Source organism: Arvicola amphibius, chromosome 6 (assembly GCF_903992535.2).
Source record: "Arvicola amphibius chromosome 6, mArvAmp1.2, whole genome shotgun sequence".
Lineage (NCBI taxonomy): Eukaryota > Metazoa > Chordata > Mammalia > Rodentia > Cricetidae > Arvicola > Arvicola amphibius.
This window is the reverse complement of record NC_052052.2, coordinates 117,790,581-117,807,095: the sequence shown is the minus strand read 5'-3', so window position 1 is coordinate 117,807,095 and position 16,515 is coordinate 117,790,581. Positions and strand designations below refer to the sequence as shown.

Sequence of the window (16,515 nt, the reverse complement as noted above, 5' to 3'; positions counted from 1 at the left end):
GTGAGCCACCATGTGGTTGCTGGGAATTGAACTCAAGACCTTTGGAAGAGCAGACAATGCTCTTAACTGCTGAGCCATGTCTCCAGCCTCCCCACACTGATCTTTAATTAAGAAAATGTCCTACGGGCCTGCCTACAGCTCAGTTTTATGGAGAGATGTCCTTAGTTGAGGTTCCCTTCTCTCAGAGGACTCTAGCTCAGTGGTTCTCAACCTGTGGGTCGCGAACCCCTTTTGGTCCCACATCAGATATGTACAGTACAATTCATTACAGCAGCAACATTACAGTTATGAAGTAGCAATGAAATAATTTTATAGTTGGGGAACTGTATTAAAGGGTCACATCATTACAAAGGTTGAGAATCGTTGCTCTAGTCGGGTCAAAGTGACAAAAAAAAAAAAACAAGCTGGCCAAGAGGGACAGAAAAATGTCAAAGGGGACCACTTACCTCCACCCTGAATGGGCATCTCCGAAGCCCATCAGTCCGACCACTATGCTTCCAGGCTAAAAGACACACAGCTTCCCACAGGAAATAGCAATCAAACAGCCAAGCAAACAAGTCCAGTATTGAGGAACAAACCCGAAGAGCCTGTGCCCAACCATCTGCTCTTACTGTGAGCCATGCGAATGTGTAGACTAAAACACAATTCTAGTAACTGTGGTAAGAAAACAAAACTGAGAAGCGAAATTCCACTCCAGGAAATCGGAAGGCTGGAAGAGAAAAACCCCAGAAAGCCAACCAATTCTGTCCTTACTGGACTTTAGGGGCAGGTTCTATGTGCCAACCAGGCATCCAAAGGATGTACAGGTTTGACTAATGAGGTAAGGAGCAGAAAGAATCAGCAGTGATAAAGGTTCATGCCATCACAGAAGGCCTTGATGGGATTACTATGGAGCAACAAAACGTGCATGCCAAAATACCAGCAAGGACCAAGATGAACTCAAGTGAAATCTCTCCCCAAATGTCTAGTATTCAGCGGAACAGTTCAGACTGCATTCAGAACTCCTCGTAAATTAATGATAGTCAGACACGAAAGTTAATAACAGCTGGAACAGATCAAGCAGAAAGAGAGCGGGCACTGGCATGTCTGTGACGCGAATTTCTTAGAGTCCATAAATTTGATATTTGGAGGGAAGAAGGGAAATGTTAATTAGGGGAAATTTCATACTGGATTTAATTTTGCCATGGAGCCAAAGCTCTATTGTAAAAACCCCCTTGGAATCAGAAGTCACCCTCCCCAGACCTGAGCCCTGCCTTTCATCTCACCAGCTCAAACTTGTCGATATGTGACTTAATTGTTTTCATGTGTCGTTTCGAACTTTCTCTCCCCCAAACAGAAAATCAAGGGCTCGGGCCATACTTTTATTTTACTAAGTGTAGAGATCAATTAATGGGGGGAGGAGGGGATTGAAAGAAAACTAAGCCATCCCTCTCCCTTCTCTAAAAGGCTTGTAATCATTTTCCATAATTTTTAGACTTCTCTAGTTAAAGGTTTCTCTGGGGATCGCAGTCACTCTGAAAAGTCTCGACGTTCACTTGTCTTACTTTCCAGACACAGAAGGAGCATTGTTATGACATGTATCTGGATTATATAGATCCAGATCTAGCTCAGGTAAGACTCCTGGAATGCAGCTGGAGACAGGTGGGGACTAATGCCTTCTGGATGCCTTCACTGCAAACATCAGCCCTAAGTTCCTGGTAAGCACAAGGTTCCAGAGGCTTCCTCGGTAGGCTCCACAGATTTGCCACTCGGTGTCTTGATGTCAGTCTTGTCCCTCCTTAATATCCGTTTCGTCTACGACTGGCTGAGAGTTGCCATGTCTGACTTCAGCCTACACTAGCTTTGCCATCTATATTGTCTTTTTCGTCTTTTCTCACAAATCGTCCCTCTGATCCCTCAATCATGCTTAAGAACCTCTCAGCGCATCTGCGATGCCAAAGCCAAGAGACGGTGAACCGTTCATCTTAGTGTGACCATTGGACATTGAGGTGGGCCCCACTTTGCACCCCTCCAAATAAAAATCAAGTATTTAGGCTAAAGTTGGTACATGCTCCTGACACCTTCTCCCCTGTGGATGTGAGGAGAGGTTGCTGTCCTGTGCAAAGCCAAGGAAAAGGTCAGATCGGGCATCCCACAATGACCTCTGTGTTCTTGGTGGCTCTGGGTAGAGAAAAGGTAGAGAGAGCACCAGATTTTGTGTCATATGTGGATACAGCCAAGTTCCTAGTGCATAAAGTCACTGCTCGGTAGAAATGGGAGTACAAATAGTAAGAATTGCTGATCCGCAGAGAGGGCCTGTGTCCCAAGTGCTACTGTGCCATCAAGAGAACCAGGAGAAGAAGAGAACCCATGCACCCAGGAGCTCCCTCTCTCCCCGCAACCCCCAGGCCTGGAGCTCACGTGCAGATGGAGATGAGATCTAGGTGACCCTCAGTTTCTTCAAGGTAAAATGTGTTTCTATACAAACCAAAAGAGCTGTGTAGTGAGGCCTTCAGACCAGTGATTCCACACAAAGGCCTTCTTAAATGGGAGTAGAGAGGACACAAGAGCCTTCCTATAATTAAGTTCTATGTCACTTCACGTTCTTTGAGAAAGTATTAATTAACTAGGAATTTCTCATGATCACCCACATTAGACCCACTTGAGGACAAAGGTAAAAATGGCGAGAATGGGGATAGAGAAATGGCTCCGTTGTAAAGAACCCATACTCTTCCTGAGGAGGACCTGTGTTTAGTGTCCAGTACCACAGCCTGCCACTCCAATTCGAGCGAACCCGATCATCTCCCTGGCTCCCATGGGCACCACATTCGCATGCACAAACTCACAGATAAACACATGAAAAAATACATTAAAATCTTTGGGTCAGGGTGAGAAGTGACCAGAAGTAGCCACCTAGGCACTGGGATGAGACTAAGTAACACAGAGCCACAAGTGAGAATACCTCCCTACTTCAGAACACTTGCTTCCCAAGTCTTACACATAGCACTACCAGCGCTGGGGCTCAAGACAGTGCTCCCCCAAGACTCCCTCAGTGGCAGAGCCTGGCCCATCAAACCTGCCTGGCCCTTTCGTAGGTTTGCAATTCTGTCCGTTATGAAGCACGTGAGAAGAACCTCAGGCTGTAAAGAAAATTCTGCTCAAACCTCAGTTTAGCCCTTTCTCAGACTCGTAAAAACAGGCCACTTCTTCAGCCCACTTGGGCTTTGATATCCTAATCTATCAAAGGGGAAGTCTTGACAACATCTCATGAAACTGCATGAATTTAGAAGTTCAAGGGCAGAGGCTGTGATATAAAATGTTTCACAGAGAGAGGCCATGTCTGTGGCCACAGTTCCTAAGCAGGAGGCTTCCTAGGTGGGTAGGGCTACAGCAGCCTGCTAAGCGCTCCTCTATGGGCTACCCCTCCTGCCAGAGTAACAGTTCTAAAACAAACATCAAGTCACACTGAACCTCCTCTGCCAGTGCCCCCAGACCACCCCACTCCATGGCCAGGACACTTGCCCCTTCGCTCCTCCACTTTGTGGTTTCTGGTTACTGAGCAAGGTGTGCGCCCTCTGACCCGCAGCAGCAACTGCAGCAAAAGCAGCAGCAGCTCTCCACAGGCTCTCCTCAGGACACCATTTGTTATTCCTTCTTGGGGGCTCTGGCTAGGTATTTGGTCTGAGTCTCCTCTCACCAGCTTTGAGTAAGGACACGATTTGGCAAACAACAACCTTTTGCAACATTGTCTCAGTCACAGCAGACTCAAAAAAAAGTTTTTGAATTGAGGGAAAATGTTAAACATTGTTTGGTTACATTGTAGGTCGTATCAATATAATGAACTAGATGGTCTGGGTCCTAGAAACGTACCCAGATGCCAACTGTTCACTAACTATATCTCTAGGTCAGAAGTTTTACAGCAATGTGACAGATACATAATACAGCCAAAATATCCATGACAAAAGGAACAATATAAAGCTGCACCTCCTAGTTGTGTGGGGGGAGGGGTGTATTATAAAAGTAAGCTGCATACAGAGTTGAAATGGTCAATCCACAGAGTCCAGAAGGCCTCCTGAAGGGGATGGCATTACAACAAGCCTGTGGCAAAAAGCTTAGAAGAGTAGTCTAGGAAGAGAAGGGACACTTGCTGATGCCTAGAGCCAGAGGAGTTCTGATCCACAGGAGGGCCTGGAAGGAAGCCTTGTGGCCTGAAGGGATTTCAGAGGGAGTGGCAGAGCTGGGCGGGATCACAGTCCTGGTAGGGAATAAGGCCACAGGAAAACCACCATATTATGCAACTCTCTTCTAGGCCCTGAGAACTGAAGGATGGGGCGGGGGTGGGGCAGGGCTGGGAGCATTCCTTACAAAGGGGGAAAATAGGAACAAGGAAAGGAGCCTTGAGATCCTGCCCAATTTGAGAGCAGGCTTAGCCCAAGAAGGCAAGTCAAAAGAAGAGGGCTGTTTGTTTCTCAGCCCCTCTATGTACACTTCTCTGCTCCTCGTTATATTACCCAGGAAACAGGCTCCTCCTTTGATTCCACATTCAACTCGGAGCACAATCAGCATGTAGATTTGGGTCCCCCCAGTGGACAAGGTAAACACCCGCTCCCTAGAGTGGGCTCCCATTGACCAGGACAATGTGTGCTGATTAGGTCTGAGACCCCCACAGGGAGGCCAGTGTCTCCTCCTCCAGGGTTCCAGCATCTCCCATTAGATTATTTCAGGCCAGGGGGACTGAAGGCTTATTCCACTAATGTGAGTCTTTGTTCTTCTTTTCCCTGACATTTTGGCTACTGGATTGCCCAGCTTCATCTCCCTGTTATTGCTGGCGCCATCTCCAGCGGAACAAAGGTCTTCACACAGTTTTTCTGGCTTGACTGACATGTGGGGATTCAAGAGCTTCCCGATAAAATGATTTCAATGGTTTGCATTTTCTCATTGTAAAAATGAGATTTTGAAGGTTAAAAAAAAAAGTCTTCGTACAGAATACTTAGTTCTTTAAGGTGGCAGCCACGTGGTTTTTCACATTTGGGGATTTGTAATTTGGGTTCAAGATACTGTGATTATTAGGGTCACCTAGTACAGACAAGAGCAACAGCTGGAAAAGAAAAACTGCCGTTATGTCGTCTTAATATGAAAATAGAAAATGCTCTCCAACCAAAGCAGTGAACAGCCAGGCAGGGAAGTCCGGGAAGGCATGCCCAGGGTGGAGCTGAGGACGAGGCAATTCCACAAATGGAGGTAAATTCAAGTCTGAAGCATAGAACATCTTCATTTGCAATAGTTACCCAGAGGCTTGTTAATCCTCAAGAGACATGTACCAAGTCTCTGGGAGCATCTTGGATTGGATACAGAACAGACAGACCCGGAGGACATTGGCTTGTCAGCATCTCTCTACCTCTTTCTCTCTCACTGTGAACCCACCCTCTGTCCAAAAAGGTTTCCCTATCTCCCCAGGCATCAGGCTTCCTTTGGCCTCTTGGCCAGTGAGAATGGCCCTTGACCTAGATTTGTCTTTCTGTCTGTCTTAGCCTTAGAATTTCTTGACTGTTACCACCTTCAAACAGCCTTCTGGAGTAAAGAATGAAGATTTTCTCTTTCATATATTCCTAGAGAACACCACACTGTCTTTCCTTACAATTCCTGTGCAGGACTCTTGTTTACTGGTCTCCATAGCCCACAGCTGAGGCTGCACAGAAGCAGGGCATACTCATTTTGCTCAGGGTTTGGTAGCACTTGGGCTATTTCATAAGTACATGCTCAGTTAACAAATGACTGACAAAATCAAAGGGCTGGGCAGTTGAATCAATCAATAAGATTTTTTTTTCTTTTCTTTGTTCTAAGATGAATAAATTAATCTGAAATAGAGGCTGGTGGAAAATCTGGGCCCATGAAAAAAGGGAGGCCTCCGGAAAAGTGAGCACAACTTATTTATTTACTGGAAACCAAAGCAGAGGCCCAAATATAAAAGGTTAAATAACTGAGAACGTAGGATCCTTTTGAAGAACATTACAACAACCTAGACTGTATCAGAGCACTGGAACTGACCGAATCAGTTACTGTGTATCAACTCAAACTGTGAAAAGGCACAAAGAGAGGAAATCAAGTCTTTTCATGAAGAAGTGTGAGGACACAGCACAAATTTATAGATGCAAGATCAAGAAAGCTAAAGCAGGATAGGAGACACGGCTTTCAAGAGACATCAAAGGTAACATTCTTTAATTATACAAGAAAAAGGAGGAGGGCCAAGGATAATGTTGCCTCCATTAGAAGTGGGAAGAGGGAGCTGTTAGAAGCTGGCTAGCAAGGGGTAGGAGTCCCTGTTTCCATGCTTCAGTCTAAGACAGAAGAAAGCAAAACAGGAGGGCGGGAGTAGGGCATGGAGGGAAAGAACCCCAAGATAGTGCCATTTGGGTGGGTGCCAAATTAAGAAGGGAATAAAAATCATGTGACATTTTTAGGAAACGTTATCCTTGCTCCTGAGCGGAGCTGTGATGTGAGGTCTCATTAGCATGAGCTTCACACGGACTGGACAAGGATCACTGGGGACATTATTACCAAAATCGTGAATTACCGAGGTTACTGAAGAAAAGGGCAAGCAAGCACTACGTTTCCCTCAGCTTCGGGAAAAATACCCAGCAGTCCCAGCTAACACGAGTGTCACGTCAACTATGACAGGCGGCTCTACTGTGCTAGTCCCACAGTATTAAAAAAGCTTTCATATCCCTGCCGTGACTGACCTGTCAGTTCATTCCAAAGGGCTACAATTCATCTCTCATGTGAAGCCTAGCAACTATATTCCTCCTTTACACAGAGGGGGCTGTGTGGGACATAATGACTAACCCTAAGATGACAAGAGAAGCAACTACATCTCTTCCAGTTCCAAAAGAGTAACCTCCGTTGAACAGGACCAAGGTCGAGCAACCTAATAGCCCCCCAGTGATGGAAGAATGGGGGCCCTCCTCCCACACCTTTCAGGGAAATCGGGGGAGTGGAGGATGACAGAAAAGCCAAGTGCATACTTCAAGCTAATCGCACCGTTACCAAAAGAGATCTGGCTATGTTATGGGGCAGTGACAACCAAAGGAAGTAATAATAATGTGTTTAAACATGGAACTTGCATGGCTCTTCAGTGTCTAGGATGGGAAGGCCATCTTGGAAAATGGTAAAGGAGTCTTATCTAACTGGCCTAGGAGAAGCCATCACATGAACAGAAAAAGGCAGGAAGCAGCAAGTGAAGGGCCAGAGGAAGTGACGTAAGGAGATGTGAGTAGAGGTGCAGCAGGGGTTGGCCATCTTGTCACCGGCTAAATTATTTTCTCAAGAAACAAGGTCTTCTTCTCTTTCTTTTTTTCATCTGTGTGGCCTGAGAGTAAATGTTTTCAACGTCCACATATAGAACTAAGTGACTTTTCTCCAAATGCTACCGTACTTTTCTCCAAATGCTACCGTACTTTTCTCGAGTTACCTGGTTCCTACTTGCACTCACCATATCTCAACCTTCATTACGAAAAGGTCAAACCCAGAATGCTAGCACGATCCCCACTTCTGTAATGTTTTAGTCACCTTGCAAAGGAAGCTATGGAATCTGTGGGATGATGCTCTAAAAGTCTACAGCAACGGTTCACTGCTTGTCCTCTGAGTTGCTGTACGGAAAACACATCGTAACACTGAACTTTTGAGAAAAGACAAGTGTCTTAAGCTCACAAATAAGTTAGGCAAGGGTTTAGAGACATTCTGACAGCCACCCCCTCCCCTCCCCGCACCTCGAGACTAACAGTTAGGAAGCAAGATAGTCAGCACAGCCCCCAGAGAATGACCCAGCATCACTTGCTCTGCTTAAATAATCTAACATTCAGAAGGGAAATGAAACCTCCTGATTGGTTGGTTCATCAGCAGTTCTCCAAGGAGGAAGAGACAATCTGGATAAAGCTGGAACTGTGTGCTAAGGGAACTGTCATTACCTTTGCAATTCGGTCAACACCAAACTGTTCGTTTGTGCCTTGTGGGCATTTTTGTCTCCACAGTCTCAAGATGACAATTGCAAAGTAGAAGGACTGTGAGCAGGTGCACCTATTAAATATGTAAAATACATATCCTCTTCCCCCTCAGTCAGAAGATACGTTTCTAAGGCATGTGGAAAGTCAGTTAACACAGAGGCAGACAGGTAAGAAAAAATACTTGTGTGTGTCTTTTTTTAAGCCACAAGCCTACAAGTGGGCTCAGCACAATAGCTTTCCACAGAAAATAAATGCAAGCCAATTAAAAATTCCATTTCTTTTCTTTAAGCTAATTCCTCAGGTTTTGCTAATTAGCAACTAATAGTTCTGTCATTTGAGCTGGGGAGCAGAAGGGAGAATACCAGTGGTGTGTTTTCAATCAAAGCATTTGCATGCAAGAATGCATCATATTTTCCATGAAGAATTACTGCTGGGGAGCAGGGCGGGGAAGAGGGCAGTCAGCGCACAACTATAAAACTATGAAGGAGACTTGAACTTTTACAAAAAGAAGAAATCTTTCTGCCCCCTTTAACAAAACTGAGACCTTCTGTGACATGCTCAATGAGTCCAACAAACTCCACACACAGAACCCTATAGGGACGGCTACAAAACTACACTCTTCTCGGTGAGAAGGAAGACAGTGAAACACATGTTTCCTGTAAAAGGGAAGAGAATAAAAGTTAAGTGTCAGTCAGGGTACAGAGCATGCTTGAACTATTATGTCACCTGCCTTCCCAAGTTTATAAAACAATAAATGTATGGCAGTAAATGAAAGCAGTGGGTGATGGTGGTTTGAAATATCTGCCTACAGATGGGGCAGGAGGAGAAAAACGTTGTTGATCAATCTTTGGGCAAGCGATGGAATCTCTTAGCCTGACTCCAGGATAAGCAGATAGGGTCCCCAAATCTACCTCCCCTCGTGGTATCCCAAATTATAACACGTGAGTGGTGCTGTGGCCAAGAGGTTGTCGGCACCACATCATGTGTGAGACACGCAGCTTGCATGCTTTCTTTCTTGCCCTGATATACAGCCCATCCACAGCTACCCTTCACGGGAGAACACCCCCCCACACCCCACTGTGTGGATTTTATTCCAAACACATGTTGAGAACGTTTGAAGTGCCCGCTATCCCTTGGCTTTCTTTTTTCTTTCCTTTTCGAGTTTTTAAAGTCAAACCCACAAAATCTAAAATACTTTGAATTCTGCCAAACTACAATTTGTGAAGATGCATCACTACCTACCCAAGTATAATAAAATCTTATGCAATAAAATTTTTACATATGTCCTTCTGAAGGGAAAAAGATGTTTTGTTTTGTTTTGTTTTCTTCCCTTTTCTGGTCTTACAGGAAACCTACCCACACTTTAGAAATACAAAGTTAGTATATATAGAAGCACAAATTAGGCATTTGAAAAGTCTACATTTTCCAACCATGGATAATTGAAGGAATTACTGAGTGTTCATAGTCAGCCACATTGGACTGGTGGAGTCTTTAGTATGCAGCTGTCTCACAGAGCTGGCAAAGGCAGAAGAGAGGAATGGGCCCTAGAGATGCTTCTGCAAAGTGTAGCAAAGGTCTACAATGAACTTGGCTTTGGAGAGTACTGCAGGAAGGAGACAGGCTTTAACCACAAGAAACAGAAACGAAATAAAACTTAATGCCTCTTTCAAACACATTTTTTAAATTCTCAGAACATTTATTACCTTTAGCTCCCATTAGTCATTAGCTTTGCCTGGGTAATTAAATCCATGTCAGGTATGCATATTTGATCATAAACACCTAAAAAACCACTTGAGATGTAAATAGAAGATTAAATACCCAAACAAGGTTCTAGAAAAGTAAAGTCATATCCTATCTAAAGCAAGCTTAGTTTAGGGTCTTGAATAATTTCATATCAACTAATAATACTGCACCTTTTTCTATATTTTCACTCATTATATAAAATATTTTTTGCCATAAATTTAAAATTTAGGACTTCTTAAAGTAAAAAGCTTCATAATGTCTTTGCTTATGAAACAGACAAAAGTCAAAGCCAACTGGGGTTCCATGAGAAAGGCAGTCTGAGGAGAAGGCATGGGGCATAGCTCTTGCTACTCGGTCTTTCTTCCTGGTTACAGCCCACTCATTTTCTAAGCGGTCACAAAAACAAAACAACAAACAAAATACACTGCACCCTCACAGAAATGGCATGATGTGGAGAATGGGTCAACCAAATTGTGGTGGTGATGGAGGACGAGAAGAAATAGAGGGGGAAGTAGAAGAAAGAAGCAGAGCAGCATGGCCTCACAATTCTGAGGCACTTAGCATGTGCTGGGGTTTAGCAAAGACTCCATTTTACTGGCACAATTGCAGAAGAACCCCAAGGCACAGTCAGTCATAACATCACACATCTCTGAGAACAAGGAAATCACTCTTGGCAACCAACACACTGACTCAAGGTCACAGGGCTAGTAAGTGAACCACTAGCATCTGAACCCAAATCTGCAGTTTTCAAGACTTCCGGCACATAACTATGTAATGTTCCCAAGTCAGGAAAACCATTGGTGAGGACCTCAGAATTCCTTTGCCATGTGGCTATAGACAGTGGATGTAATCAGAGCCTAGATCATTACTTCAACATTCTTTTATGTAACAGAGCAGGAAATCACAAGAAGAGTCAACTTATAGGTACTATATCCTCAAACTAGCAAAACAATAAACGAATGTAAAACCTACTGTGACCTCTCCAGGCAGTGTTAGCTAATGCTACTTTGGTGAGCCAGGAACTGGGTCACACAGCCCACTGAGCCAGTACAGAAGTCCCTGTGGAAAAGAAAGCCAGCCCCTCAAACGATGGGGAGACGACTCAATGGGAAACTGTTAAAACAAAGAACAAGCTGCAAACTGGACAGAAAGTTAACGGTTCCTCTACCATTAACCAACAGAAAGAAGAGTTCATCGCTGTCTGGACTAATTAAACACCTCACTAATTAGTGGGCATCTGGAAAAAAACAAAACAAAACAAAACATCCCTGTGATGGGAAAAGCTTGTGTTCACACAAAAAGACAAAACACTGCAAGGAGCTTGTAGGCAGGTATCAACGCTTGATCTTTAAAAGAATGTGCGTGTACTGCTCACTATGAGGAGCTATAAACACAGGTGGGGAGAATATAGAAATCCCCAGTGGTGTCTGCATGAATAATATTCAAGAGACCACAAATAAAAACACGATGAAAGACACTTTAAAATGGGATCAGAGAAAAAGAAATCCTATCAACATTATTTTTTAGCTTCATTCCTGAAAGTCAGGGAAAAAAACAAAACGAAGTAAGCCCTAAGGGGGGAAGGAAATATAGCTATCCAAACACTTCCGTCCTTATTTCTCCATCTACAGACACCCTTTCAGGAATGGGACCAATAAGCATTTTTTTTTTAAGAGAAAGCACTTAACTTTTTTAAAAGCTAAAGGGGTGGGGGTAGGGGCAAATCCAAACAACCATTTTTTCACACTTCTAAAAAAATTTTTTTTAAAAAGGCCCTTTCCACTTAAAAAGTATTGCTTCCCCCATTTCTTCCAACAATATACTCTGGTGGGGAAAGCGGTTGATGGGACTTAAGGTTGCTGCAAGACCCTTTGATCTGATGAGTGAGCGTTCCCCTTTGCTTCCAGCTAACTAATGAAGGAATGAAATTAGCTTTTATCCTGGGCACTTTCTTGAGCAAAATAACATGCTCTAATCAGCTGTCCTCACTAATCAGTCATCTGGCTAATGACCTTTTGCCTTAAACACTAAAATTTCTGAATGATGTGGGAAAAGGGAAACACAAACCAGTCTCCCTCTCTGGAGCTCAATGGATCATCTGGAATTGGAGCCAGGAAGGTTAAATGGCAACTATATCCTGGCAAGGCGATAAATCTGTAATCAGGAGCTTCCAGCTTTGCCACCTCAACATGACTTTCATTACTCCGGAGCCAAATTATATTCCTAAACCAGAAACAGGCCTAAAGGAAACCCAGGCCGTATGTATTTACCGTATAGTCTGCCTTTGCAAAGATCTAGCCTATAATTATGATCAGAGTCCTGTTCAATTTCTTTGATTCTGTTAGGACTAGAAAGGTAACTTCCGGTGTCTTGGGCAGGCTTGTAAAGAGAGTAGGGCTCACTGCAGACATTCATAGTAACAAATTTAGCACTGAATTGTTAAAATTAATTTGTTTTAACAAATCATTAAGCATGGGAATAGCAAAAACATGAAACATGAGAAAGAACTGCCATCAAAGGCTTTTAATACAGCTACTTTAATAGTATCCCATTAACCCTGAACAGATAGAGTATATCTGGTTCAAACCCTAGCAAATCTCTACGTGGATTCTTGACAAAACCATCTTCCTGAACCCACACACACTGAAAAACCTAAAAGTACTTAGACTATAAGGAAATGTCACTCTCTGAGAAGAATGGATAAGAAACAGAAGTAGAAAAAACATAAAATTAAACATTTTTATAAATGGAAGAGTCAATAAGTCATACAGCACATGCATGCAGGCATACACACCACACCCACCACACATTCCCCACACACACCCCACCCATGTCTCTCCAGAACAAGTGCTAATTGTCCAGAAGCACTTACGGTAGTGAGGCTCCATGTAACCATTGCGAGGGTCCATGGCAAACACAGTCCCGCGATAAGGGAGTGAGGGCTCTGCCAGATGTGGTAGGGATCCATGGATCTCCTTCTTGATCAATGAGGCCCTCTCATCACTAGACGTTGAGGGCTCCTCACTGATTTTGCTGAGCCCCTGCACATTCTGAGGCTGCATAGCGATTGCATTTCTTCTCTCTCGGTGATAGATCTGTCCAGGACTTTCATCCTCTATAGAGAGAAGGAAAATGAAAGACTTTAGAATCTACTTTAAGGAGCAATAAAAAAAAGTCATCAATATAGTTCTCCCTGCCTCTCTGTTGGAAAGAAGCCTTTGTCCTTCATGGCTACTTTGTAAACGACACACCTGTGGTAGGATATTTGCAGAGCAAAGCTGTCTCTGAATGATGGCCCATGTTACACACGGATGAATAAAGAAGGAAGGAAGCCTGGGGTGCAAAGTAGCTTGAGGAAGACAATGCAATGGAGATTCTCCTCCAAACACAACAATACCCTGCAGGTCTCACAAGAGAGACAAAGTTTTGCCAACCTCTTGTCATGGATGTCCAGCTTTGCTCTGCCTGCCTAAGCAAACAAGACCTTTGGGATACTGAGAGGTCCAGCTGCCCAGTGGAGCTCTGGGTGGCTCAAGAAATGCTGGGCCTTCGTTTCTCGGAAGGTGAGCCATTAGAAAGCCATCCAAGAAATATCGAGGGTTTCATCTTCTCCAACGCAGATTTGTAACCCACCAAGAAATTTAACAAGGTCAGAAAAGAAACTGAAAGCCCCCTAGAGACAGGGGCAAAGGTGTCCATCAGGAAAAGAACAGAGCTTAAGACAGGCTGTCCACAGATCAAAGCTGGGGACCAAGAGAAAAACCTCAGTGAGGCAGAAGGTTCAGGTGTAACATGGCTGTGTAGCTAAGGAGGAAACATGACGCTCCCAGTCATGTTCTGATGTGACTCCAACGCCTAAAATCAGAAGGATAAAATCCCACACACAGTTTATCTCCAAGTTTATCTCCAGATCCGGAACACTTGAGCTCCTGCCAGCCTACTAGAACTTACCATTTCTCCACCACCATTCTCTGTGACTGTATGAACTTTGCTAGACCTCGTGCATAAACTTCAGCCATCTTGCTATCTGAACCCACAGCAGGTGGATTCATCTGCCTGTTAGAATCACACCCAGTAAGCTTCACACCTTAATCAAACTGCATGTAACCAGCAGTTGCTGTTCTAGCAGAAAAAGCTCACCAAAACACAGCTGTATGGGTACTGCTTAAACAGCTAACTCAAAAACTTGTGTAGTCCTTATCCTTAGTAAAAAAAAAAAAAAAAAAAAAAAATTGAAACTCTAGGTATAAGCAATTACATTGCTGAACATCTCAGACAGACTGAACATATCTAAATATGCAAACTTCCCTTCAAAGAAATCATAAGTAGGTGCAACTGCCTTAGTGTCCCCAAACCAGGAACACTGCTAATTTCTAACACGTGAGCATTTTTCTTTGTTCACTTTGGAGGAAAGCGGAGCTGTACATACTAAATATTACTACAAGCTGAGATGCCAACACCAACTTTAGTGTTCCTGCCTATATGTGTGGAAAGCTTGAAAACAAACATTGAATTATTTTACCCCAAATGCTTTGCAAAACATGATGAGGTATGCTGGAGTCCTTACAGTGAATCTGCTGACCACTACAAAGCAACTGTGAAATATTATTTTAGTATTGTTTTGTGCAGATCCTCACCTGAAACCTCAGAATTAAAGGGTAAAACACAGGTTTAATCTATCAAATAACAATTAAAGCCCACAAAAAAATGAAATAATGCCAGATTTTCACATTGTTCTTTGCAAAAGTAATTCAAATCATGCTACTGGCAAATTTAAGACAAACTACCAAAAAACAAGCAAGTAAGAGCCTTCATTTTTCTTCTCCCTGTTAATACACACAGGCAATTGTCTTCCCTGGAGATTCATTAGCAGTGAGATTTCAGGCTACAGAAAGGACTTTGGGGTTATGCAAAAGCTGATGAGCGTCAAAAACACTGAAAATAACAGTTTTGTAAAAATTCCTACAACCTTCAAATAGACCAAGTCATAGTTTCCACTCATTTGTGCTCTGTAAAAAAAAAACAAACAAACAAACAAAAAAAACTGTGTTTAAAATTTCAAGTAAAGTTAACTTGGAGCAGTGGGGGGGGGTACATTCTGTAAAACAAGGGGAAAAAACAAACAAACAAACAAAAAATCTTCCACAGAGAGACTATGACACATAATTAGCATTCTCTGGGGAAAAAGTAAGTAAGCAAATTCTTACGATTTGTCCCAGGCTTAAAATAGGGGTTCAGGTTTAAAACAGAGGCTCCTCCACTTAATCTTCCCAAAAGAAATGAACTTTTTCCCCCTTAAAACTGCATCCCTACAGTCAACTCTGGCTCTGTGGCGACGTGTGCATCTACAATGAGCAGGTGAAGACAACTTCACCGACAACTGGACAGTCAGCATGGCTGATCAGCTCCCCCTCACTGTCAGGCCCCTTCAGCCTACAGAAAGAAGGAAGGCCAAGAAAAATGGGCTGCCTCTTAGCGTAGTGACTTTGCTAATGAGAAGTATCCCAACATGTGTGAGGAGGTTATACAAGCTCAAATAGTTAATACAGAAAAAAAAAATGAAGGCATTCTCTCCATAAAGCTAAATGCAGGCAAGAATGTTTTTAATATAGGAACTTTCATGGTGGAACCTTAACTTTTATTACACAGTTGGCGCTGTGACCTTTTTACTCAACAACCCACTGGCCCCACCCCCATGCCAGAAGACACAAACTTCATGAATTTACCTCCCGTGTTGAGTTGCTTTTGACGAGCATTCAGATGAAAACTTGACAATACACACGCTCCCAAACACAACAGCCAAGAGACTTGAGAGCATGACGTATACAAGGAGAGCACAACTCCCAAGCAATATTCCCGCCTGCTCTTATAAATTTAGCAACCACTTCTGCATGCCAAAAGACGAAAGCTGTCTCATCTCATTCAGCCGAGGCGAGGTGTTCAATAAAGTTTGAGAGTCAGTACAGACAAGCTACACTAGGCCAAATTATTGACAGAAACATGCTGTCCACCATGGCAACAAGCAGGAGCCAGCAGTAAAAATGTAAGCAAACAGCCCACGGCTCCAAGAGCATCTGCCAATGGACTTTAACAGCCAAACACAAGCAACTGTTTGAGCTTCCCTGCTGAAAAGCTCCAAGCATGGGGTTCATAGCGAAACATGTGATTCTCTCAAAACATTCAGGAAAAAAAAACATTTCAAACACTGCCATGACAATCCCACTTTGAACCTCCTTCTTCCTGCCATCTGTGCTCAGGCAGACAAATCTGCATGAATCCACGCCCAAAGACAGAGCTGCCCAAAGGACACTGTCTTAGAAACCGCCCCAGATTTTACAAAGGCCTCCAAAAGCAACCAACATGGAGTCAGAACTTAATGATAGAAACTGAGAAAGAGCAAAAACGACCTCGTTGCAAACACTATGTAGGGCAACTATCATGAAGGTCTGGAGAAAGCACCCCAGCTCTGTGAAAGAGGACTCAGACACATCACAAACTCCTGGAACACAGGAGACAAGGTCTTTTTCCCCTGGGATGTAAGACATGCTTCACGCAAGTTTTTCTATGCAAAAACGAAACTCCACTAGGCATCTTTAGGCGGGACACCTCCATTCATGACAAAATTGGCTGCTGAGGAGCCCAAAGAACACCTGCTTGCTCTTTTCTCCATTAACACCCATTTTGCTGTTGTTGAAAACTTATTTTAATGCCATTACTCCTCTCTTGCCCCCAAGCTATAAAAGACACGTTGTGGGGGGGGGGGGGAATAAAACAAGCACATGATACTTACAAC

The 16,515-nt window shown here is 43.5% G+C and overlaps 1 protein-coding gene across 1 annotated transcript in view; it reads right to left on the bottom strand.

Moving 5' to 3' along the window:
- Gli3 (GLI family zinc finger 3) overlaps positions 1-16,515 on the bottom strand; it is a 247,758-nt gene that overhangs the window by 166,631 nt on the left and 64,612 nt on the right. The window contains exon 2 of the mRNA XM_038334619.1: positions 12,595-12,837. Within this exon, the coding sequence (XP_038190547.1) occupies positions 12,595-12,837 (243 nt within the window). The remainder of the gene's footprint in view (positions 1-12,594; positions 12,838-16,515) is intronic.